Genomic DNA, 27,758 nt, shown 5'->3' with positions numbered 1-27,758 from the left:
TGATGATATTTTTCTATCAGAAAACCTTCAGTCTACAGAAAAGGGCATTATTTTTCCAACAGAGAAGGTAGAAAAAAAAGAGGCAAGGGGCAGGTGAAAAGGAAGAAATCAAAACTGAACGTGGAAGGATTGAAGAACATTACTGTAAGAAAAAAAGAGAAAGACAGATGTTTACTACATGGCTCAAGCTGTGGATTTACAATACCATCTGAATGAGAATTTAATGCACAATGAAAACAGTGGGATTAATAAGACTAATAGTGATATAGGTCTATCCTTCGTAACAATTGATAGAGCAGATATTACTGTATAAGAAGATGAAGATTCTTCAGAGCTGGCCTGCAAAGATATTCTTGTAATTGGAGATTCGGTTATTAGAGGAACTGATACTTATATCTGTAGAGAAGATGAGGAACATCAAATAGTGTTATGCTTGCCAAGAGCAAAAATGGAAGATGAGACAAGTCTTGGAACCCCTTAATGTAAGGAAGTACAAATCCATTTTTATTCATGTTGGTAAAAGTTATGTCATCCACAAGGATTCTCGGACTGTTAGTAGGAAACTAACAGCTCCCTTAGATAGTATAGCTTGTACTGGTGTTAGGACGTATTTTTCACAAATGACCTATAGAAACGATAGTCAGGTTACTGTGAATGAAAAGATTTTTGGGGTAAATACCTACATGGTAAAAATGTCCTATTAAAAATTGAAATGTATAGAGCATCCAAGCCTACTTTTGGGCACACATGTTCAGACAGGATGGCGTGCATTTGTCAAGATCAGGGATGAGAATTTTTGCGGCAGATGTTTTGCAGTGTTTGACAAATACTAGGCAGGATTTTTGCCAGGTCAAACATTTAACATTTCACAGATGGCAGCATTTGTTGCATCTCTGGTTGTTAAGAGCATTAATAATAAAGTTTTTTTTGCTGGAAAATTTGCTATGTTCCCACAAGATTGATGTTGTTGTTTGTGAAACATGGTTAAAGACCAATGACGGGAAACCAGTTCTGTCAGGGTATAAATGTTTTTACTGTAACAGACATTCTAACAGAAAATCAAGTGGAGGTGTTAAGGTAGGGAGTTAAAGATAATTATGAGACCTGTGATTATTACATGTTCAGTGATAACACCAGTACTATATGTGACAATAAAGACAACCCTGGAGCATAAAACGATTGTAGGAGTGTATAGACCATCAAAGTCAAGTGCAGATGACCTAGAGGGATTCATACATTTCTTACATGAAACACAGTAAGAAAGAAGAATATTATTTGGGGACTTAAATTTACCAGAAACAGACTGGAATAATATTGATTCAACAATGTTAGTAAGGAAATTATTCACAACGTATATTCAGGAACAACAATTGCTTCAGATTGTAAAAAAAAACTACCGGGGGGACCGAACATACTAGACGTTTTGTGTTCCTAAAAATATTACTGTTACTTCAAGTTGCACCACCATTGATGTGCAGTGATCATGGGGTTATAAATGTTAATTTGTTGCTAGATAATTCTGCCAAACGGAAATCTAAACCAATGCACAGAAGGTTAATTACATATTATATGGAAGTAAAAATGTCACTTTGTAAAACTAACTGGAGTGAGGTGTTCAGTGGAAAAAAATGCAGATGGAATTTTGAATGTTTTGAAAGAGAAATTGTTTGAGTGCAAAAAGTCAAAAAAAATTTAACATCAGGGGGATATATTTCCATAAGAACAAGATATCTGATTAAGGTGAGAGACAAAAAATATAAGAAATGGAAGAGAGGTCAAATTACAACTTTGAAAACTGAAATCAACAAGCTGAACATACGGATTAAGCATAATGTGAGACTAGATCAAGAAAATTTTGAAGAAAATTTATATAAAGATATTTTTTATAGATACATAAGATGTGGGAAGGAGTAAAGACACATAAATTGATCAACTGTGTGCAGATTCTAAAATTTATTTTCAGACACAACAGATTATAGATAAGTTTACAAAATCTTATGCAAAAGAGTTTGGCTTCACAAAAGGGGTGATGAATTGTCCTAGTGACATCCAGATAACCCCAGATACTGGAATTAAAATAGATTATATTGAAGAACTGCACAAACTGGATCTAAACAAAGCACAGGGAGGAGACAGAATTAGTAACAATGACCTGAGAACATTTCAGCAAGAACTTATGGTACCATTATATCTATTGTTCACTTTTTTCATTAAACCTAAAACGTCCATAATCCAGTACCCACAGTCATCAAAAATGTTCAACAATTCTTGGTACAGTTTGGGATTACTTGCCACTCCGTTTGGTATTTGCAAACCCTAAGTCCCTTGGGGGACTTCCTTAAAATACATTCTCTTAAATAAAGATTTGCATTTGCTCAGGTTCTTTTGAAAGCTTTATTTATCAAATGCTACACTTACTGTTCCATGAGTTTCATTGTGGTCAAATCTGCACCCAGTGTTTCTGAGCCAAAATGAAAAATCAAACCTTGTGCATCTCCTTCCGTACCTGGCCTTCCATCGTTCTTATTCACTGAAGTTACATTTGTAAGCCGTGAGCCATGGGTATGGGAGTTCATTGTAAAAGGTCAGAAAGATACCATTCCAACAGGGTGGAAATTGTCTTTCAAATTCATATCAGAATGTACAGCATTATTCGAAAATGTCTCAAATTGCTTGTTAACTGCACAACTTGCCATAAGTGTGAGAAGTTGCAAAAGTTGGGTCAACTATCCATTTAATGACTCAAACATCTGTTTGTTCACGTATACAGAACTTGGTATGTCCCGTCCTTTGTTCATCTAAGGTTTGTTAATACAGTCACCCATAAATAATTCCTGTGATGACATGGCGTTCTCCCAGTAAAACCAAAAACCGCAAATGAAAGGGAGACAAACTTGCAACAAAAAAATAGTAACCACAAATATGTGGGATAAACGCACAGCCGTGGGAACTCGGATTGAAGTATAGGAAATTATTATGGCAGATTTGCTTAAATGCTGGTATACACCCAGGTCTGAATGATAACATTTCATTAAGTGGTGTCTTAAAATTGCGTGCCGCCAAGTTATGACTATTATAATTTCCAAATAATTGATTGACTCTCTTAGTTTTATTTCTTATGTGATGCTTTTAAAGTTTCAACTGTGTTTCTAAAGTCTTTTAAGGTGAATTAGATGAATATTTATAATATGAATTGTGTCTGCTGGATGTTTGTGATTACATGGATAGACTTATTTAAACACTTTTTATGTTTTCAAACTCGTTCTGATGATGTCCGATGTGGTGCAGGCAAAAGCTCTTAACTAGTTATTTTAGTGGCTATTAAATTTCTTTATTTTTGTATACCCTTTAGGGTTCTTCATAATTCATCCTGGACCAGGACTGTGTTTTTAATTCTTAAGCTTCCCCTGGCCTGACTTCAGATGAGTAAAATATATTGATACCCCAGTTAAGTCTGGAATTGGCAACTACACCTTTGTCTTTTCATATTCCAGCTCCTGGATTTCCAAAGAGGGAGATTCTGTAGTGGGTCAACCAGTTTTTTTTTTTTGCAATCCACATATTTCATTCTCTCGTCCAGCCCCTTCCTACTTCCTGTTACTACAGATGCATCAGACCTGGCATGGGTGTATTTTCCAAAGGGTTAAAAGTGTAAGCTCTGTAGAATCCAAGACGGATAATGTCACAGAGATATTGGCGATGATCATGCTTGAAAAGCCTTAATTTATGTCTAGTCCCCAGGACCTCTGCAGGTTTTCACAAACAGCACCACAGTTAATGTGGCATATAAACTAACAAGTGATTACTAGCTCTTACCTTCTTTGCACACTTGCTGTGATAGCCTGGGAAAAAACAACTCTGCTCATTTGAGTCTAAACACTTCATGCATTCTGTCAGAGCAAACATGATTGCAAACAAGTTTAACAGGAACAAGACAGACACCCCATATATGGAATGTTCACCCTGATGTCTGCCAGGTATTGAGCTACCTGTATAAGCCTTCAAGTGGATCTGTTTCCTTTGGTTCAGAACAGACAGCTAAAGAACTTCTGCCCCAGAACTCCTTGTTAACAGGCCTGGAAAATTGATGTTTTTCTCATTTCCATGGACAAGAATGTTCTTGTCTGTTTTTCCAGCCTTCCCACTGCTATTCAGGATTCTTTTGAATGTCCAGAAGAACTCCCACCAAAAATTGTGGGGGTTACTCTTGTTTAGCCCAGGCAACAGTGGTTCTCCCTTCTTTTCAGTCACGCCAAGGGCAATTCCCAGAAGCTTAACTTCAGACTGGATTTATTCACATAAGACTGAGGTTGTTGATTCACCCCAAATTGAAAACTCAACTGTCTGGATGATAGAATTTTTAAACCTTTTAAGTCATTTTTATTTTGAGGATGTGCAATGGGTACTAAACTAGGCAAAAAATCCTGCTACTGTGAAATCATATATGTGCACATGCAAAAGATTTTGTAGGTGGTGCCAGTAGAAGAACGAGGACCCTTTCCAGGCCCGGATACCTCTGGTTCTTGATTATTTGTGCAAGTTACTGTCTGCTGGCCTTTCTCCTCTGACTAGGTGCACTGTCTGCCAGATGTTCTTCGTATTTCACTGTTGCAGTCATCACATTTGGGTTATCCACCTGCAGGTAGCCCTCAGCCAGCCTGAATACCAGTGTTCGGATTTCTGAGTCGGATGCTGTCGCTCCTTCCATGATGTCAGGTCGTCAGGGGTATAAAACATGCAGCTGATGTCGTTACATCAGTCTTTCTTGCTGTGTGATGCCCGAAGCAGAAGCAGTTCGCAAGTGCCGGTCGGCTGACTCCTGAAATTTTCGTTTTCGAGTTTGACCTGAAATCTTCAAAAAGATAAGTACGCTGTTTGTGATCCTTTTTCCTTGCTCTAACCAATGTCAGAAAAAATTAACAAATGTCTTGCCTGTGGAAAGCAAATACCTCATAGAGATTTTCATTCTTACTGCGTCACTTGTTTAGGCCCAACCCACTACGTCCCTTGCTGTCAGTTTTGTGCCTTGTTCAACGCCCAAACTATTCGTCGTCTGGCTATTTTTGTAGCTAAATACTTTAGTTCTCGATCTCTGTACTCCAAAATGACTTTAAGCCATCCGACTACAGATCTTCCTAAGAAACATAAGGATAAAGACATGGACAGACCGCTTAGGTCCAAAACTGCCAACAGTGCTTCCATTAAGCTAGTCACCAGTCTGCCGGTACTCAGTGAGGCGCTTTCACAGCCCCTGATACCCGCTACTATAGATTTGCAGGCCTTTACCGAGACCCATTCAGAGTCTGGTATGCCGCAAGATGCTTCTTCGACTATGAAACCTGCGGATCCAGAGCCGCTGTGCAGGCACCAGCTTCTGAGGGTGTATTCAGGCCTACCGATTTTCATATTAAACAGACGACTTTGTTTCAAGCTAAGAATACCAAATTCCTCAGGCCTAAAGCTCGCACTAAACCTAGAAAACTGACGACCAATGCGCATTCTCAGGCCCATATGCCTCAAAAACAAATTAGAATGGCTGATAACCTTATTACCTGAATTGGGGGAAGCCAGCCTTCCCCCTCTAAGAGACCTAGAACTGATTTTCCTTCTGATTCTTCTGATCGGGAATCTGATATCTCTGTTCCTTCTGACTACCAGGATTTACTATTATCTACTTATGAGGATTTTGATGCAGAGGATTCCATTCCCTCTGCTTCCCCTCTAGAAGTTTTTTCTTTTGGTAAAATCTTGCATACCCTTAGGGAGCATTTCCGCTGGGAAAAGCCAGGACTATTCTCAGTCCAAAAAGAGACTTGGGGAATTTTTAAACCTGCCTCAACACAGGCCTCTAGCTATCCCTCCTGCTCTGGGGATTGTAGATGATGTTTTCTTGGAATCCAGCCTTACCCCAGACACTTTGCCTCCAGCTCCCAGGAAACCTGACAGGTACTACAGAGTACCTGACTCTCACAAATTCCTTTTCAAGAATCCTACTGCGGATCCAAAGACCATTTCCCAAGGACCAAAAAGCATTAAGGCTACTACTGCCAAAAATCCTACCCCTTCTGATAGGAATTCTAGAGCTTTTAGACAGATGGGGTAAGAAGGTATATACTTCTGCTACTTTGGCCATTAGGGCTTTAAATTGCCAGTTTCATATGTTAAAGTATCAGCAGCATATTATGGGATTAATTAAACAGAAAATGATGTTGATTCCTGACTGTGCTGAACACAAAGATTTACAAGAGTTAATGCATTCTGCTGACCAAGTAGGTAAACATACTTTTCAATGTGGTTTTGATGCTTTAGAAGCATCTTGCAGGGCTGCTGTCACTGGGTCTGTACTTAGAAGGCATGCTTGGCTTAAGGAACAAAACTTGCCAGGTCATGTTAAAGCTAAATTACTGGATGCTCCCTTAAACCAAGATCGCCTTTCTGGCAACAAAGCAGAAGTAGTCCTCAAAAGAATGGAGGAAAAAGCTAAATCTATACAAACTGTTAAAGATTTCTTACAAGTACAGCCACCTAGATTCAGTAGGAATTGGCCTTCAAAGAACTGGTCTTTTCCAGTCCCTTCCAGGACTTCTCAGTCCAAACCCAGGAGCAGCAGACCACGAAGACTTCAATCTCAGGCTATGCACAGATCTAAGCAGTGGGGGCCCCCACTTCCAAAGCAGAGAGTAGTAAGCCACCCCCTATGGAAAAATGGCACAATGACTTATCCTTAACTCTTCCAAATCTTGCTCAACTACTTGCTCCCTTAGGAGGAAAGATCATCCTGCATGCAAAATACTGGGAACTCATTACCCAAGACAAATGGGTTTTAAACAGTTTCCCTAGGATACAGATTCCACTTCCACTCACTCCCAACCCCAAGTGGATGGCCAGACCTCCCCCCAAATCGGTGGGCAGAGGCCCAAAAGCAAGTTCTCTCTCTCCTCAGTATCGCGTCTATTCAACCTGTCCCAGCAAAACAAAGGGGACAAGGTTTTTATTCAAGACTGTTCCTGGTTCCCAGAAAAGAAAACTCCTGGCATCCTATACTGGACCTTTCTATTCTCAACACCTTTCTGGTGGTTGCAAAATTCAAAATGTTAACTCTTCAACAGCTTCTTCCTATGCTAGCCAAGGATACCTGGCTGGCAACTCTAAACTTAAAAGAAGCTTACCTGCACATCCCAATAAGGGAATCCTGCAGAAAATACCTAGGCTTCAGGGCAGGCTCCATGCACTATCAGTTCTCTGCACTTCCCTTTGGCTTATCTACTGCGCCCAGGGTATTCACAAAGTGCCTAGCTCCAGCCATTGCATTTTGCAGGCAGAGAAATATTCAGATTTACCCATACTTGGACGATTGCCTGATTCAGGCAGAGAGTCAGGACTTGCTATTACAACACCTGGCATTTGTAAAGAGACTTCTAACTTCACTGGGGTACACCATCGACGAGAAATCACACCTAATACCCAGCCAACAGATTGTATTCCTGGGAGCAAGCTTGAATACAACTTCCCAGATGGCGTTCCTCACTCCAGAGAAACTAGTTCATTTGACAACAACCTACTGGCCACAAAAAACCAGCTATCTGCAAGGAAAATCCTGCAAGCCATGGGGTTCATGGCCTCTTACATTCTGTTAATTCCATATGCAAGACTGCATATGAGGAAACTTCAATGGTGTCTAAAAAGTCTATGGTGTCAACATTCTCAGGACCTGGAAACAATGATTCCTATCATTCCTTGTCTAAGGGCAAAGTTCCTTTGGTGGGCAGAGGCCTGCAACCACAACAAGGGACTCCCTTTCACTCTACCCCCTGTCGCCCAAACCCTAACAGACGCATCAGACTATGCATGGGGGGTTCAAATGGCAGGGCAGTGCATCCAGAGCAAATGGAACCCAAAACAGATGCATCTGCATATCAATCAAAAAGAAATGTTAACTGTACAGAATGCTCTGACAGCCTTCAAAGACCTTATTCTTCCAGGACAACTATTGGTAAAGACAGACAACACCACAGTTATGTGGTACATAAGCAGGGGGGGAACCCATTTCTACCCACTCTGCAGACTAGCCATGGCTCTCTGGAACACATCCTTGAGCTACCAAGTGAACCTACAAGCTCAATTCCTGTCAGGCAAACTAAATTCACTGACAGACTTGAGCAGAAATCTCATGGACCCACATGAATGGAAACTGGAACCCAAAATATTCAAGCTCTTGAGGAAAAAATGGGGGACACCAGAGGTAGACCTGTTTGCCTCCCCTCAGAACTACCAATTGATCAAATTCTGCACCAGAACTCCCCACAGTCAAGCTTGGAAAGTGGGATGCTCTGTCCTTTTCCTGGGAAAGCCTCTCAGTTTCTACCAATTGATCAAATTCTGCACCAGAACTCCCCACAGTCAAGCTTGGAAAGTGGGATGCTCTGTCCTTTTCCTGGGAAAGCCTCTCAGTTTATGCCTTCCCCCCTCTGCTTCTCCTCTTGAAGGTTCTACTAAAGATCAAACAGGACAAGCCAAGGACAATACTGATTTAACCAGACTGGCCACGCCAGCACTGGTACCCCCTTTTGTGCAGTCTGACAGTGCTACAACCTTGGCACCTGCCTCAGACCATTTCCCTGCTGTCCTAGCAGGTGGGCCAGATTCTGCACCCTCAGCTTCAAACCCTGAACTTTGCAGCCAGGCTAATTCCCTGAGCTCACCTCCAGCAGCCCTCAGTAAGCAGGTGCTGGATGTCATTCTTGAGGCAAGGAGGCCTAGTACCAGAAAATCCTATTCAGAAAAGTGGAAAAGATACTGTTCCTGGAGCCAGGCTCAGGGGATGGGCACAATGTTGCCCAGCTTACCTAATATTCTAGATTATTTAACAGAAATGCTCCACAAGGGCCTATCTTTCTCTTCAATTAAGATTCATGCCTCTGCCATATCAGCACATTATAATACTGAGCCCCACCCCTCTTCTCTCATCCCCTGCTAAAACAATTCCTTAGAGGGGCTGAAATTTAAGACCCCCCGCCAGGAGAGCTCCTACTCCTGCCTGAGACCTTAACTTTGTATTGGGAAAACTCAACCCCCCCCCCTTTGAACCAGCTGCTACAGCAGCATTGAGGAAAACAGCTTTACTTTTAGCCATCACTTCAGCAAGAAGAGTGTCTGAACTGCAGGCCCTCATGGCAGTGGAACCCTTCATTATCTTCCATGCGGACAGGGTTTCCCTCAGGACTAATCCATCCTTTATGCCCAAGGTGGTGTCTAGTGTGGCTCTAAACCAGTCCATTCATTTGCCTACTTTTTTCCCTAATCCTCAGAATAAAGGGGAAAGGATACAGCATTCTCTGGACCTACACAGGCAGCTTAGATTCTATTTGGACAGGACTAAGCCTCTCAGAAAATCTGACCAGCTGCTAGTTAGCTTTGCTGCTGGGACAGGGGGAAGGCCATTTCGAAACAAACCATTTCCAGATGGATAGCACATTGCATCCATTTCTGCTACAAACATCATGGAAAACCTACCCCACAGGGGATAAGAACATATTCCACCAGGGCTGCATCTACCTCTATCTGCATTTCTCAGAGGAGTCCCTACCAGGGACATCCTGGAAGCTGCAACCTGGAGCTCTGTACATACTTTCACCAAGCATTACGACCTGCCTATCTTTTCTAAATCCAGAGTTGGATTTGCCACAGCAGTCTTACAGGGCCTTATTGCTAGCCATAATGCTCTTTAACTACCTCCACCCTTCCTTAGCTTTGGGAATCGACCCAAATGTGATGACTGCAACAGTGAAACATGAAGAACATAGTACAGTTTTGTACACTTATCATAAATGTAGATGTTCGAGTGTATTCATTGTTGCAGTCCTGGTTATCCTCCCTTCAGTCCCCTGACTTCTCTTGACTTTTACCTTTCCTCCTTATTTGGCATATATTATATCATGGGTATTTGCTCTTTGCTGGGGGTTTTCCATGCCATACAATTGCTTCCTATTGTGGGGGCACCTGACATCTGGGGCAAGAAAAACTGATGTAATGGCATCTGCTGCATGTTTTATACCCCTGACAACCTGCTGTCATGGAAGGAGCGACAGCATCCGACGCAGAATTCTGAAGACTCTGGTATTCAGGCTGGCTGAGGGCTACCTGCAGGCAGATAACCCAAATGTGATGACTGCAACAGTGAATACACTCAAACATCAACATTTATGGTAAGTGTACACAACTGTACTTTCTGCTTGTCTGCCTTTTATCTTCCCCCTTGCTAACCATGCTGAAGTTAAACAGTTTATGAAAGTGGTGTAGCATATCTGCCCACCTAAGAAACAGGTGGCTTCTCCTTGGGCTTTAACTTTGTGCTTGAAAAGATTAATGTTTCTGTGCACCAACGCATCAGGCTGATTTGAAGTTCTTAGCACTGAAGATTGATTTATTCATTGCTAGGAGAGTACGAGTTACCAGTGCTTATGGTGAAGTCAGTTCTACATCATTTTTCACAAAGGCAAAGTTTATTTTTTATTTTATGCCCAAGTGGTCTTAATTTACTTTAAGCCTGACTGTTCAGCTCCATGTCTTCTTTCCTGAACCCAAGAATAAAGGAGAAAAGATTATTCTCATTCTGGATGTCCACAGGCATCTCCAGTACTACCTAAACAAAATCTCCAGTACTACCTAAACAAAATCTCCAGTACCACGTAAACAAAATCTCCAGTACTACCTAAACAAAACTTGAGCATTCAAGAAAGATGACAGCTGTTTGTCTCTTGTAAAAGTGAGAGGAAAGTACAACCAGTGTCAAAACAGACTTTACCCAGGTAGTTGTCTTGTACTGTTACTTTTACTTTTTGTTGAAGTCACTGTAATGAACGATTTCCAGGCAGGGTTAGCACCCCTTCCACAAGGACTGTGACTTCTGCTGATTTCTGGAAAGGGGTAGACTGTAATCTAGAGATAGCAGTGTGGTCCTCTTACATATTTACAAAACATTACAAACTTAACTCCTTTTCTGTGTCAAGAACAGGCTTTGCTAGGACCATTGTCCAGGAGTTCTTGGAATCTTTCTTATTGGCCTCCCCATTTTTGTTTTCTAAAATATGGCTATCTACCTGGATAGATTAGACTATTGCAACAGTGATCTGTATATTGAACATAGTACAGTTGTGTAAGATGATTTACCATAACAGCAGATGTTCTAATCAATCACTTTTGCCATAGCCACCCCTTTCTCCAGCCTCCTTATTTTGACCTTTTTTCATTTTAGTTTGGCAGGCTGTGGAAGTGTACACCCTTTTGTATATAGTTCATTGTTGGGTTTGTTTCCCAGCATTGTTATTTCAAGGCTCTTGCCTCCCTTCCTAAGCAAAAAATGCTCTGATGCTTTTTGCTGTCCAACTGTCTTTGTGGTGCTTCCCTCAAGTTCCTGAGATTTGGTGCAAATGGAGGGTGCTGTTAGTTTGAAAAGCTGGCTGTCATTAGAAGTAGGACCCAAGTAGCTTAGGCTACTGCAACAGTGATCTATTATAACATCTACAGTTATGATAAGTTTACGTGGACAAACGTACTTTCTTGTTGCAGTAGACTTGATGATCCTGATGTGGGAGCAATGCGTGACGACAGTGCCACTGTGAGTAATGTACATGTATAAAAGTTCTGAAGATTACTATAAAAGTGGGTCACCCTATAGGGATATACCACTTGTAAATATGAGGAGTTGTATCAAACCACGTGTGTGTGTGTGTGTGTGTGTGTGTGTGTGTGTGTGTGTGTGTGTGTGTGTATGTATATATGTGTGTGTATATATATATATATATATATATATATATATATATATATATATATATATGTATAGTTACATGACAGCTTATGCAGAGGTGAAGCTCATACTGAATGTTGTACATACATGTGCACCCTGGGATTCAGGTTACTGGCTAAGGCTTTTGCCACCCATATAGTGCCTTTTGTAGGCAAAGTTAAAGGACAAAACCACCACCGTAACCGGTACAAGCTTGCAAAATCTGAAGGTAATGCTACTCAGTGCTAGAAGTTTAAACCTCAAAATGCACTCTCTCGAGGCACTCCTAAAAATGGAGAACATAGATATCTGTGCAGTAACTGAGACCTGGTTCAAGGCTCCAGAGAGCATCCCTGCAATACCAGGCTTCAAGTCTTACCACACTTTTCTGCTACCAAACCAGGATCGAAACACTAAAGGTGGAGGAGTGTCCATATTCACCAAGGATATTCACACCACCAGGTTAGTTGCCCAACACAATGCGTCTGAAATTCTCCAGGTGCAACTAACACTAGGTAAGACTGCAATCCAATTTGTAGCTTGCTACAGATCCCCCACCATGCCCCAAGATTCTCACTATACCTTTCTAAACATACTGGAAACTATTAATATACAACCAAACACCCTAATATTGGGTGATTTCAACTACCCTGCCATTAACTGGGAAAACTACTCCTGCACCAGCACCTTTGCCCAAGTGGTTCTTGGAATTCATAAATTCTAATGCCCTGAATCAACTAATCCATAGTCCCACCAGGGGCTTCATTATCCTAGACCTGGTCATTACCAACATGGGAAATCGATGCTCCACACCTATGGTCACCCCCTCGTTGGTCAGGTCAGACCATAAGCTAATCACCCTTAACATCCACATCCCACCCCCACCCCCCAGTAAGGAAACCTCCATAATAAACTTCTCCAAGGCCAACTCCATGCTACTCAAGTCAGAAGTTACAGACTTCATGACACCCATGCAGACGGGAACTGAAAGTTCGACTGCTGAGTCCTACACTAAGGCACTATACGAGCACATCCACTCATGCATGAATCGTGCCATCCCAAATAGAACCAAGATGCTCTCCTCCAAAATAGGAAGCCAATCTGATGGTCCTCTGCCATAAACAAACTTTACAACAAAAGGAAAAAACTGTTGCAGAAAGAGGAAAATCCCAGGATGCAAAAAACTCCCTTACCAGCCTCAGTAAGAAGCTGAGATCCCTCATAAAATCCTCCAAAGCTAGTTACAAAAATAAAATTGCCAAAGATTCCAAAGACAACCACAAGGCATTCTATAACTATGTCAAGAATCTAAATGGCAATACTCCATTCTGCTCTGAGCTACAACAGAATGGCATTAAATATACTGATCCCAAGGATATTGCCAATGTACTAGCAGATCAATTCAGTGCCAGCTTCACCCCCCTCTCACCCCCTAAATGGCTCATCTCAATACTGGAAGATTGCCAAATTCCAGTAATAAAAGCCACACAGGTAAAAAAACGCACTCTCCAAAGCTAAGAATACAGCATCCATTTGACCAGATGATATTCCGGGCTGTGTAGTGCATGAACTACAAAATGAACTGGCACCTCACCTAAGTGTCATGTTTAATCATACCCTCACCTCAGGCTTCATGCCCACTGAGTGGTGCACAGCTGAAGTTATCCCACTCCACAAGGGGGGATCCCCGTTGGATCCCTGGAACAACTGCCCCATCAGTCTAAAAGTCTGATTTGCAAGGCCATGGAACATATTATCATGGAACGTATAAACAAAGACATTGGCAACCTTCAAACACTGGACCCCACCCAGTTTGGGTTCGTGAAGGGCCGATCTTGTCTCCTGAACCTTATTGACTTCATCAAATCAGTCTCCAGAGCTGTGGACGAGGGTAAGGCAGTCCACACAGCCTATCTGGACCTCACCAAAGCCTTTGACTCCATCCCCCACTCTGGAATCATAGATAAACTTACTAAGCTGGGCATTAATCCCTACATCACTCGATGGGTTGCCAACTGGCTTACTGACAGAACCCACACTGTAAAAGTAGCTGATTCCAAATCCAGCTCCAGACAAGTGGAGTACCTCAGGGTTCAGTCCTGGGGCCTCTCTTGTTTGGCATCTACTTCTCTGAAGTACAGGCCAACACTAAGGGACTCTGGCTAACAAAGTTCGCAGATGACTGCAAACTGGGAGCCATTATTGAATCCCCAAATGATGTAGATAATACTCTACAAAAGGGCCTTACAAAAACAGATGCTTGGTGCCAGAGCCATGGGCTCAAGCTCAATGCCAAGAAATGTATAGTTATCCCCTTTGGGGAAAAAACATGTACCTGTGAATTATCACATAGGTGGCAGTACACTAAACACTGAAAGTGTGATAAGAGACTTAGGGACACATGCACAGTGGTCTCACCTTTAATAACCACATCGCCACAACAGTCAGGAAATCCTATGTGGCACACCTCATCACTAAGGGCTTTTCATCCACAAAAAAGGAGGTCATTGTCCCACTGTACTCATCCCTCATTAGACCCATTATAGAATACAACACCCCATTTGGTCTCAAGACATCTGCAACAACTGGAAAGGCTGCAGAAATACCTCACTAAAAGAATCACAGGCCTAAAGCAGATGCCCTATGCTGACCACCTTAAAAAACTCCAGCTATACTCTGTCACATATAGTCCACTCCGAGGCGATCTCTGCTTAACATATAAGGCCATGTCAAACCCAGAGTTGTTGGACATGCTACACTTAAAGAAATCCCAATCCCTCAGAGCCACACGCTCCAGGGATCTAAATCTTGTCATCACAATAAACAAAACATGCTGGAGGGATAGGTTCCTGACCCAGAGACTCCCCAGACTCTGGAATAGACTGCCCATACATGTCAAGCAGAGCGCCTCTTTGGCCCTTTTTAAAAGGAACCTTGATGATTTGATGGGAGAAAGGAAATTCACCCCGGGGATCATGTCAATCGCCCTGCTAGACAGGGGTCCAGGGAAGTAAATAACGTGGGAAGACATAGCCAGGGAATTGTTATGGCTAGGCTTGTATAGGCCCTAGGGCCGATAGCCTAGTACCAACCTATGTGGTATAAGCTAACCACATCCATGCAAGTATTGCTTGTCCACTTGTTTGTCATCAGTCATGCTGTCTTTTCAGATCATGCTGATGAGGAGAGAGCTAAAGGACTTTGTGAAGTTAGAAGGAGATTGTGATAGTGCAGGATGATGTGCACCCCAGTGTGAGGCCTCTGTGCTGCCACCGTGCCCACCTTAAACTTCTGCTTAACATTATGGATGCATAGAACTACGTTGAACAGCTAGATGAGGATGGGAAGTGGTGTCCATAACACTTTGGAGGAGCTACACTACAGTTGTTTTGTGGTGTTTGTCTTCTTTGTCATGACCTTAATCTCCTGGCACAAAGTATAATGGTTTGCACACTGCCATAACTACAACCCATCACATCCTAAGGGGGAAATGCCTTTAAAGTGGGCAAGACATGATTTTCCCTTCCCTGTAGTATATTTACTGTGAGCCACCCTTCTACATCCTCCCTAGGCATTCACCAGCATCTGATGCTATGGGCTATTGATGGAACTAAGTGGTGGAAACTAGTTGCTTCTCCTGCCATCAAGCATGGCCCTTCATCCATGTTATGAGGTGGCATACCCTTGGAAATTAAGGATGCCAGGCCAGAAAGTTTCCTTTTATATTGTACAAAGCTGTATACTGAACTGTATGTGATGGTGTTAATCATTCTTGTTTTATTTTATATATTTAGAATTTTCTGAAAAAGTATACTGTTAAGTAAATAGCTCCTGCGTGACTGTTCACATTTTTCTGCCATTCGTTAACATTGGCAAACTCTGCTATGAGAAAGAAATTGCACATGCTTAAGGTTTACAGCCCTGTGGTGACTGTGAGTGTATGTTCATGCATGTCTCCATAGTAGAGGTGCATGGTAGCGGTTTTAAGTGCTGTTTACATGATGACGTTTTCACTAGTAATTTTCCTCTCCATCAGTTTTATGTGAGGTGATGATCTGCATTCCTTTTATTAAGTAGCCCTCTTTCTGTGGTACGCATTTGTTGCTGTGCATGATTCTTGTCCATGTAATCCTCGTATCATAATATGCACCAGTGTTCATGAATTGTGCACATTGCCTGCTATGCCGCATGAGGGCACGTTCCTCTTTGGTGTGCAGGTGATGTATCACATTTATAAATCCTCCTGCCTGTCTGTAATAAAGTTTCATCAGCATTGCATTTATATAGCATTGCTTGGCAGTAATTTCGTGTTGACCATCTAGTGTAAGCAGGAGTTGAAACGGTAATTAATCTCTATGTTCTCATTAAGGAAATCAGCGCAGTAGTAGTAAGCAAAATGTAGATATAAGCATAATAATAGATAATGCAGATGCACCTTTGTGGCCAAAGTAGATATTAATAGGGCTTGTATCCTGAAGAAAGGTTTTGAATTTAACAAGTCTTATCCAGTAAGTATTTCTTAAGCCTGTGGGAGACTAATATGTCTATACATGGTGGAAATTAACAAGATGTCAATTTATCACAGAAAGCTTTGTTGTGTGTAGAGATGCACTTAAGTCGTTTAAAGTAAAATGGCGTAATGCTGAGGTATGTATATCAGACAACTCATTAGTTTCTTGCAGCAGGAAGTAAGATTAACAGAGTTAATTTATTTTTCAGTGGTCATATAACTTGTATATTGGAGAACGAGTTCCATTTTTAGGCCAGTACATTTAAGCAAGGGAAGCTTTGTTACAGCTTCATAATTTCAGCTCTGTGGTTTGTGTTAGTTTTAACTTTTCCATTCTGTCTTCAGTTTTAAGATGGCTTCATGTGAAGTAGCAGTGTTGTTGAAGGCCCCCAGCTGAGTAGCTTCTGCCACTCACAATTATACTGGTGAGTCCCATCAGCACTTCACAGAATAGTAGTCCTTAGTGGTGAACAACTTCTCACGATATGTTATTTTGATTGCGTGCTGTTCTCAGTTTAAAATCTGAAGCAGCAGGCAAATTCTTAATTGAATTTTCTGTTAAAATCCATTTTGGGACATTTCTGCAGCTGTTGCATCTTTTGTGCTGAAGTGAAGAGCATAAGAACCTAGAGGAGCAAGAATTGTTTCATTGAAAATAATGTTTACTGCAGGGGCTAATCTCAGAATGGGAAGTCAGATGAGTCAATAATGTTGATTTTAATTTGAACTGAGCAGGTTCTTCAGAATCTTAGTAGATGTATGTTTTCACTCATTTGGGAAAAGAAGACTGACTTGATACAAGTCAGTTCTGGTTGATATGACTCTCTGGATGACATTAGAGGAACATGTGCATATATTGTCTTTTTTGGTACAAGTATAGTAATGCACGTTTCTTTCACTATTTCCTTGTTAGGTGGACCGCTAGCCATGGTCGGCTCAGCCATGATGGGAGGCATTTTGCTAGCATTAATTGAAGGTGTAGGGATTCTTCTAACAAGATACACAGCACAGCAGTTTCAGAACCGTAAGTAATATAGTTTTATTCTCGACTTACCTCAGCAGTCACAGTATCAGAATAATTAAAGATTTTCCTTGCCTTAACACAAATGTAGCCATAACCATCCCTGCACACAGGCCTTTTGTGTTTTACATTTCTTAAGGGTATGCTGCAGTATCCTTAACAATGAATATAGATGGATGGATGCCATGAAAGTGAACTAAAGCAAAAACATATGCAGAAATGCACAAGAAATGTGCAATTCTGGCAGAGCAGAGGATTAAGGCTGTGAACTGTTAGCCTAGTAACAACCTATAAATCTAACGACCACTCGGGCCCTTACAATCCTAGCTGCACACCCCAAACCATTTCGCTCCTGAGTATCATGGGCATCTAGTTGGGAAAGGGGGCATGTTAGTAGGGAAGTAACTAAGGATTTGTAGGAGTGTTAGTTAGGATAATACTTTTCTTATTGTCAGCCTCTGTCCATAATGACATGGGGGGGCCAGACCAGGGATAAATTTACAATTTCCCATCTAGTTGTCAAGGTTTCATCCGAAAAAGGTCAGGGATGAACTCTGTTTTACATGGATGGGAAGCCTGTTCCATAGTGTGAGGATACTTTGGGACATGCATCTCTCTACAGCACATTCTGTTTGTCACAAGAGTAATTCAGATCCCTGGATCTAGTGTTTCTGATGCTGTTTGTTTGTTTTGTGCATGTGCAACATATCCATCAGGACTGGATCTGAGGAAGCCCTGTAAGCTAGACAAAGATCATCTTTCAGTAGCTTGTAGGACACAGAATACAGAGGCAGAACCATTAGTCAGCCATTGTAGGACAGGGTCTTCATGTCCAGAATTCTCCTGATGAGAAATCTGAGTGTCCCAGCTGTTGCAGGTGTCTGGACCTGGATGCCATACTCTTACTAAGTTAGCCGACATAGAATGATTTTCTTACTACCTTAGCTATGTGTTGGCATATGTTAGTCAAAAGCCAGATTGCTGTCTACATATTTTCCCAGATCCTACTGGATCAACACTTGGGGATGTTTTATCCGTTTCCAAAAGAGCAATACAATTCATTTTTGGATGGCTTTGGCACCTGTCATTTGTCTGCATTAAACCCTCTTGCAAGATGTTGGTATCTTTGGAGAATATATAATAGATCCCAGTTTACATTCATCCGCTAATCTGATGAGCCAGAGGCCTTTAACATTAGCTTTGAGTTCTGAAAAGTTGAAGTCAAACTGGAATGGGCCCAGCTTTGCGTTCTGAAAAGCTGATATCAAACTAGAATGGGCCCAGCATGTAGTCTTGAGGTACTGCACTGGTGACCAGTCTCTTGCTGGAGGTGGTCTCGCCAATCCTGACTTTTTGGGTCTTGTCTGTGAGCCAGCTGGCAATCCAGCAAATTCTGTAGGGATTTATGCCTAGCTCAGTAGGGTATTGTATCAAATGCCTTGGCTAGGTCATGATGCACAGTATGTACTGTTTTACCCTCGTCTGTTGCCTCTGTGGACCCCCTCAAAGAAATCTACCAAGTTAAGTAGGCATGAACTTCCCTTATCAAAGACTGATTGGAATGGGTCTAGCATCTGCAGGTTGCCAATGTTCTTGTGTATCATTTCCATGATACTTTGTTCCATGGCTTTGTATATTAGGGTTGTTCGACTGATAGGTCTGTAGTTCCTTCTGTGTTCAGCTTTCTTTGGAATTTATATTTTCGGCTATTTTTGCTTCATAATGGAACATCATTGTCTAACTGCTTTACCATTGATGTTAGCATATTTTCATGTGTGAAAGATTTTGGGGCTTGAATGCTGTCTGGAGTTCAAGATTTTTGATATTTGGTGAAATGTTTTACAAAGTGACTATTGGGTCTCGAAAGGATTTATATTCAGGAATGTGCCATAATTTTCCATGGGACATGATTCCAATTTATTGGTAACTGTATGTTGTTATGTTATCTGTGGAAGTGATTGCTGGACTTTTTTTTTGTGTTCGAAGGCTGAGTTTGTATTATGGTTTATTCCTTATCCCATTTACGGTTATTAAAAGCTGTGGTTCAATACAGACTGTTGGCGCTCTTCAGAAAAGTGGTATCCACCGCCTTGAAATTTGTGATATAAGTTCTAAGAATACACAACTCTATGGATTTCATAGAATAGTTATGTATATACATAGAAGGAGATGTGTGTATATATTTAAGAAGCTGTTTTACAGCTTGGCTTAGTTTTTCCTGGCAAAATATATCAAGTTATAACTTTTTACAGTCATCAGAAACTGCAGTTTGATACAGACTGTTGGCATTTGCGTGAAAAGGGGCACCTACAACCTTTAAATTTATGCTACGGCTTCCAAGTTTCTGTGGATTTTATATGTATATACATATAAGCAGTCATGCATATACATAAGAAGCCGCTTATAGCTTTGCTTCATTGTTTCTGGCAAATATCCCAAGTTACAATTTTTGGAAGTTAGGAGAATTTATTTTTGGGCAGGGGCCATTAATTTAAGATTGTAGATTGGTTTGTGTGTTAACATAACATGTCTCAATGGTCGACTGTAAGGAGGAAGGGCTTCATGCTTACGACAGCCATTTTCAGATGAGGTGACTTTTGGGCTTGTTTCAGTTATTACAAGGGCCAGAAGAGGTGAATACTGTCCGTTCTTCATAATTTGGATCACTTTATGGCGACGTTTGTGCTTTAAACATCGGAAGAGGTGAATACTGTTCTATTTTGACATATGTTGGAAATTGTGAACGTCGCCTTTGTTTAAAAGCGAGATAAATTTATTGTATGTTCTTTTTACATCGGAAAAGGTGAACACCATCTGAGTTTTTGATCAATGTTTTTTCCTAACAGCTGGCTGATTTGGGCCTCTTCATTTCTGACTCTGTAAGACATTTTTGGTTTGGCCCTTGCCCTTAAATAATTATTTTGACTTTTGTGGTGCCACTGTCTATTTTTACAAACAATAACAGCTCTTTTAGGCAAGCAAGAGATGTTTACCACTGGGTGAAACTGTTTTTTACTGGCAGTTCTAACTGTTTTTTGGGACAAAAATATAATTTGTTCCATTTCATATATTCTTTGTTTTGAATTGTATTCATTATATTCTTTAATTGGTTGGTGATGTAATTGTGGGGTTGTGCAACACATTGTTTGACTGATTATTCATTTGTCCATTGTTTGGATGCTGGTGTTGTTCATTTATTGCAAAAAAATTTTTTTGACAGTTATATAGCTATTTTTGGTCCTATATGTTATAAACTAATGCCTGAATAATAGGACTTTGCAAGTATTGGGTCAATTAAACAGTCTTACTGTCAACATTTTGCATTTTTCAACATGGATTTAATTACTGTTTTGAAGGGGCTGTCAGCAGGCAAAAAAGACATTAAAGTATTTGGGATTGGGAATATACATGATACAATTGGTCAGATAAAGTCTAATCCAGATATAGCATGTGTCTCTACTTTTGACCAGCTCAGCAAACGCATGAAAAATCTTAGATCATGTGTTTGGCATTTAAGGCTTTTTAAAGCCTATTTGGAGAAAGATATCACCCCAAGAAGTTTAAGAATTCATATAAAAACTTTAGTTGGCCAACCTGATGGCACATTACTTGCATCTTGGGCTGAAATCCAGCAAAAAGCATCCATACGGTTTGTTAAAACTTTACATGAGTTTTATGAGTGTAGAATAGACACATATATACCTGAGGTTACTCAAATTTGTGAAATGGCTAAATCTTTTGAGAGTTCACTAACCTACAAACAATGTTTTGATAAATTAAGGGAAGAGTTGCTCCAGTTTGAACAAGATTTAAAAGGTAGGAAAATTCGGAAGTTCCACAGGGATTCGAGGGACTGTCAACTGGAGAAGCCCTTTGAATATATCAAAAGTACTAAAAACGTTAGGTTTGTCCAAAAGGAGTCATTGCCAATGGGTCAAAAGAGAAAAAGAAATAAGTCCATTTTGAAAGAATCTATTAGTGGCACTTCTGGTGAGGATTCGTCCTCTTATACCGATACAGAAACTGACAGACAGCAGACGTCACCAGCCAGTAAGAAGTCTTGTAATGTTGAACAAGATAGATCATCACATAATTTTGATTCAGTCCCTTTATCCATAACAAAAGATGGAGGGGGGGCAGGAAACACAAATTTAAAAAACAAGCATAGATGGCTCTTTGGAAGTAATGCTGAATTTTCTGAAACCCAGATAACTCCTACTAATAATGTTATCAATATCTTATCAGCTGTTTTGTCCAAATCTGATTGTGATACTTAAAGGTCTAAACTTTATCCCTGGGTTTTTTGTTTCTGAAGGTATTTTTGTTGATCTGTATGCATTCTGTAGATTGCTTAACCTTAAATTACATTTTCAGGACATTGAATGGGGCAATGAACATAATGAATGTAGTAGCTTCAAGTTTAATAATCCACCTATGAATAAAAATATGGAGGTATTTCAAAAATGTATACTAAAAGAATTACATTTTGGTTTGACTTGTCAAAAACACATTTTCCTTCAAATTTGTCATCAGGGAAAGTGGATGCTTTAGTAAGGTTAAAAAATAACAATAATATTGTTATTCAAGCAGATAAAGGTGGAGCAACAGTTGTAATGAATAAATCTATGTATGTTGAGGAAGCTAATAGTCATCTACAAGATGTGAGATTTTACACTTATATGCCCTATTATCCTACAGTTAGGTTTAAAAATGAAATAGATACTTTTTTTGAATCTGCAGTTAGTGAGGGCATAATAGATAAATGCACGATGTTTCATTTAAAAGTTAAGGATCTATCATCACAATATTTCTATCTCCTTACAAAAATTCACAAAGATATTAATAAACCCCCAGGGAGACCAGTTGTTTCTGGAAAAGACTCCCCCACTGAACCTTTGTCTGGTTACCTTACTATGTATTTAAAGCCTTAGTTATCTGGAGTTAGAGATAGGGTACAGGACACAACGGAATTTTTGAATATTGTCTGTGATACCCAATTGGAACCTAGTTGGTTGATATATACACTGGACATTATGTCCCTTTACACTAGTATTCCACATTGGGCAGGTCTATGTGCCCTGGAATATTGGCCAAATAGAATGTCTTTATATAGTCCAGGTTTCAATACTTTCCTTGTATGTTTGGCAGACCATGTCTTGTCTAAAAATGTATTCTGTTTCAACACCAAATGTTATCTGCAGTTGAAAGGTACAGCAATGGGTGCATCTTTTGCACCCATATATGCTGACCTTTTCATGGGTTATCTTGAATAGATTATTATGTATGACAGCAATCATAACATTTGTCTTGGGGAAATAGATATTTGGCAAAGGTTTTTGGATGACTGCTGGATGGTGTGGAAGTTGGGCACTGTATATTTACAAGAGTTTATCCAGTATTTGAAAATAAATGGGCTATAAGGTTTACAATTAATTGTGATGCTACATCCATTTTTTTTCTGGATTTAACCATATCTAAACAACCTGATGGTACTTTGTCCAGTTCACTATACAGGAGACCCCATCATTCAAATACATTATTACACACACCCAGCTGTCAACAAAAACACATTTTTGCCAACATCCCCAAGTCACAATTTCTAAAGATACGTAGAATTTGCTCTAGCACCAAAGATTACAAACATTTTGATTGTTTAGTTAACCGCTTTAGGGATCATGGATATTCTATGTCTAAGGTTGTGCAGATCAGTAGGGAGGTTCAACAACTTTCCAGAAATGATTTACTCACTTGTAAGAAACATTGATCTCAGAAGGACAATAAAACTAGGTTTATTATCACCTATGGTAGAAATACCCATGAATTTTTGGATATAGTGCGACAGCACTGGGATATTCTTTTGGCTGATGATAAATTGTGATATATTAGGGAACAAATGCGTATTCTGTTTCCATAGAAGTAAAACTTTGGGGAGTCACTTTAGTTACTACAAATGTTTCATGCCCATGGAATGTTCTATACAGGCTACACTGGATGGGACACAAGTTGTGGGGCGTTACCCTTGTGGACACTATTCTTTCTGCAAATATATTTTTCACAGCAAAGAGTTTTCAAATAAAAACACTTCTAACGTTTTTTCTATTAATGTTTTTGGTAATTGCAATAGTGATTGGGCTGTCTACCTTGCAGCCCGTTCATGTTCAGCTTTTTATGTTGGCCAAACCTCTAGACCCTTTAAATTTCGTATTTCAGAACATCTTGGTAACATCAGGAATAAACATTTGCCTGATGCTTTATATAAACATACTATTTCTCATAAGACAGCAACTTTTAAATTTATTATTATTGACAGAATTATGGGACATAGATTCCTGAAAATAGGTTGGCATAAATTGTTAAATAAAAAGAAAGATCATGGATTGTGAAAATGGGGGGATTATTTTCACCTGGCTTAAATGAACACTTATAATTGTGTAATGATGAATTATTCCATTATGGCTTTGTATATTATGTGGTGGTTGAACTGACTGCGTTATACATTGAAAAAGGCCATTGGGCTGAAACCGGTCTGTTTTTTGTGTTAATACCCACACAAGATTTTTTTCTCCAGTTGGGTGCTGGCTTTTTGTTGTTGTAGTTGAGTGCCTCAAGTGGTCCTGATAGATTTCATGACAAACCTCATCATACAACCCGAGACACTACTCACAAGCCTAACCACCTCTCATTGTACTCTATAGCACAGCATGTGCTTTCTTCTCTTGGGCACCTACTCTTTGGCAGACTCTCCCCATTTACCTAAAGGAAATAAACACTTAGTTTAAATTCAGAATGCAGCGCCAAAATCACTTTTTCATCAAAGCCACAAACTTCTGCTTCAAAGCAAGACATGTCACCTAACACACTGTCCCAGTCTCCTTTCCAAGTCTCCTCTTCTTCTCTCTCATGATTTACTAAAGCTTGACCTACTTCAGAAATTAATGTATACGTTGTACATTACACTCTAACTGTACACTGCTGCTTCACTAGAATGTGTATATATACATTTGAAATAATCTGAACTACTCTGTTAATTTCTTACATTTCTGTAGTTTGTATTTGTGAAATGTTTTTATTTCACCCAGGCTGTCTGAAATTGGTCAGTATTGATCAGTGGGACTACCTTAGTAAACAAGTATACATGTGTGTATGTATATGTGTGTAGGTTTATGTATGTGTGTGTGTGTGTGTGTGTGTGTGTATATATATATATATATATATATATATATATATATATATATATATATATATATATATATATATATTGTGTGTGTGTATATATATATATATATATATATATATATATATATGTATAATATATATATATGTATAATATATATATATATATATATATATGTATAATATATATATATATATATATATATATATATATATATATATATATATGTATGTGTGTGTGTGTGTGTGTGTGTGTATGTATGTATATATATATATATATATATGTATGTGTATATATATATATATATATATATATATATATATATATATGTATGTATATATATATATATATATATATATATATGTATGTATATGTATATATATGTATATAAATAAATAAACTATGGGTCTACTTCAGACCATCAAAAACCCAGATCGTTGAAATGCACATCACCAAGACGATTTCCACAAAACTGCATGCCATTGAAAACTGACAGTATCAAACCTGACTTCATCGAACACAGCCGTGGGTTATGGAACACAAGCACACAAACTCCACCTACATCATGCCCACCGCCCAAATTGCCAGAAACCTAAAGTAGTCTATCGTACATTAATATGCCAACTACAAGATCGCACTACATTGTAGATGAGGGTAAACACCCACGGCATGCCCACATTTATGTGAGAGCCACTCATTGAGGTATGCAAGTACAGCATCTCCGTTCTTTTTTATAGCGTTGCTACGGAGAAACGGGAAGTACCTTAATTTCGATTAATTCAGGTTCGATATTGTCAGTTTTCGATGGTATGCAGTTTCATTGAAATCGTCGTACTATCATGGGAGTCTCTGCTACAGTAGTGAAAGAAAGCATCTGCTTTAAAGTTTAAAGCATCAACTTAGAAGGCATAGGCCCAGGCTTCCTGGGGCAGATGCTAATGTTTAGGGTAAAGATCAGTCACCATTAAAGCTTGTGCATGCCACTGGATTGACCAATTAGTTTGGAAGCATGCTTCTTGGTTGTAAAGGCAGCAGGTAACAGGCTTCTACAGCTTTATAAAGAACACAGTGAAAGGAGAATGTGATGCATGAATAACATACTGAGCTGTATCCTTTTAACAGACATAAGAAAGTTCAATGATTGAGACTGTGGATTGGTTTTGAGTGGCAGAATTCACCTTTGTGTGCTGTGGGAAATTGTATTCTCTAGTAGATGAGAAAGATGCATCTTCATGAAGAGATGATTTAAGAGAATAGCCAGCATTTGGGTTTCATCCCATCTGCAATGTCTTCATCCCAGCCAGAGAATTATCCTTCAGTCCATCCTTCCCTCTGCTGTATGCTGGTCTGTTGCAGGCTGTCATGGTAACTTGGTAGCTGTATGAGTCACTAATACAAAGCCAACATTGCTAGGTATTTTCTTCATTTCTTGTGACCTGAGTGCCCTATGCCTTGAGTCAACATCAACATTTTTTAAGCTTTACTGTGGCTCATTGTTTGACATTATGAGGGCTTCAGTCAGACTTGAATATTGAACTGTGATTATAGTAAGCAGTTAGGATATCAACAGTAAGGTTTTGTTTTTAGCACTTTTCTTGTATTTCTCTTCTCCTTTTGTTGGACAACACAGAGTTAAACAGACAGGATAAAAATGAGAAATTATCTAGGCTTGGCAAGGAAGATTCATCAAATGAAGCTGCCAGAAAATGTGAAATAGAGGAAATCTGACAGTGTTTCTCTTGAGTGTGAAACCCATAATTTTACGTCCCACAAATGTGATAAGTAGTGGGATTGTTGTATAAAAATAAAAAATTTCAGAAGTCTGTGAAGTTGTATTTGTCTGGGACTTTGCACCCCACTAATGGCGGGGAGGCCACATACACCCTTGGTACTTGTATATATTAGCTTCCAACATGCATTTACTTTTGAGCTTGCACTAGGAGGCAGTCTCAGACTTGGTATATTTTTTAATCATATTCACTGTTTCCCTTTTGCTGTTCCAAAGGTCGCAGATGTATTGATTGACTTTTTTTTTCAAAAGGAGCCAACCTTAGTGGCACCTTTGTTGGTAACTGTATTAGTGTCTTCTGAGACCATGCTGAGTTTAGAGGTTTCAGCACTGGGGGAACCCAGTGCCTCAGTAATGAAATGCACAAGAAAATTAAACTAAAAAATTTGGTTCGGGCATGATGGGTGGACAATTAAAAGGAAAATATAAAAAGCCTAGTACTTTTAATCCACCTTTAAATAAAATGGTGGAATTGTTTGAAAAAAGTTGTGAAAAAGAAATAAGGAAAAGGTATAGGTTCAATACACAGGCTGATTATTTGAATTTAACAGAGGAAGAAAAGCAACTCCTGCTCCATTTAGTCATAGACCCCACCATTAGATTTATGAAGCCTGACAAGGGCAGTGGGGTGGTGGTCATGGAGAGAGGTGATTATTTGGACAGCATGAGTAATATATTAATGGAGGATTCATATCATGAAAGTTCTTTTAACGAAATTATGGTGGCATACAGAAAGATCGATTTGGCTTTGGATGACATGGTCTTCCAGGGCCAGATCGATGTGGATGAGTACCATTACCTTAAAAATGAGTATCCTAGGGTGCCAAATATATTTGGCATACCTAAGATACAAAAAGGCTTGGTTAATGTGAAATTTTGGCCCATAGTGGGCGGTAAAAGAAGTAAAACTCATTTTATTTCCAAGTACTTGGATGGCTTGATGCAAAAAGCTTTGTCTTTCTTTGATTATATTAGTAAGGACTCCTGGCATTTCATTAATAAGTTAAATGGTTTTGATCTAACAAATGAGGTTTTTCTGGTTACTATTGATGTAGTAAACCTGTTTTCAGTTATTCTCCAAGATATAGGGACTGTTTGGTTGGAACAACAACTTTATAAAACCAAAATGTTTGATCAAGATGACATCAATAAAATAATTATTTTAATGGATTTAGTGTTGAAAACAATTACCTATGGTTTGAAGGGATATATTATAAGCAAGTTAAAGGAGTAGCAATGGGGGCTTGTGCCCCATTTTTCAATTTGATAATGTCATACTGGGAACAGGAGTACTTATTCAATAGCCAGTACAAGGACCAAATCACACACTACATCAGATTCCTGGACGATTTATTCCTGATTTGGAAAGGGACCGAGGATAGTCTTAATGAATTTTTAGTATATATTAATAGGACTGTAGAGTTTTTCAAATTCACTTTTGAATACAACGACGAACACATTATTTACTTAGATGTTGAT

The 27,758-nt window shown here is 39.6% G+C and overlaps 1 protein-coding gene across 1 annotated transcript in view; it reads left to right on the top strand.

The window, feature by feature from the left end:
* Window positions 1–27,758, top strand: part of LOC122808357 (mitochondrial import inner membrane translocase subunit Tim17-B-like) — a 269,238-nt gene that overhangs the window by 203,436 nt on the left and 38,044 nt on the right. Inside the window, exon 5 of the mRNA XM_044079323.1 lies at window positions 17,209–17,319. Within this exon, the coding sequence (XP_043935258.1) occupies window positions 17,209–17,319 (111 nt within the window). The remainder of the gene's footprint in view (window positions 1–17,208; window positions 17,320–27,758) is intronic.

This window comes from Protopterus annectens, chromosome 8.part0 (genome assembly GCF_019279795.1).
Source record: "Protopterus annectens isolate FY-2018-M chromosome 8.part0, PAN1.0, whole genome shotgun sequence".
NCBI lineage: Eukaryota > Metazoa > Chordata > Ceratodontiformes > Protopteridae > Protopterus > Protopterus annectens.
This window is presented reverse-complemented; position numbering and strand designations above follow the sequence as displayed.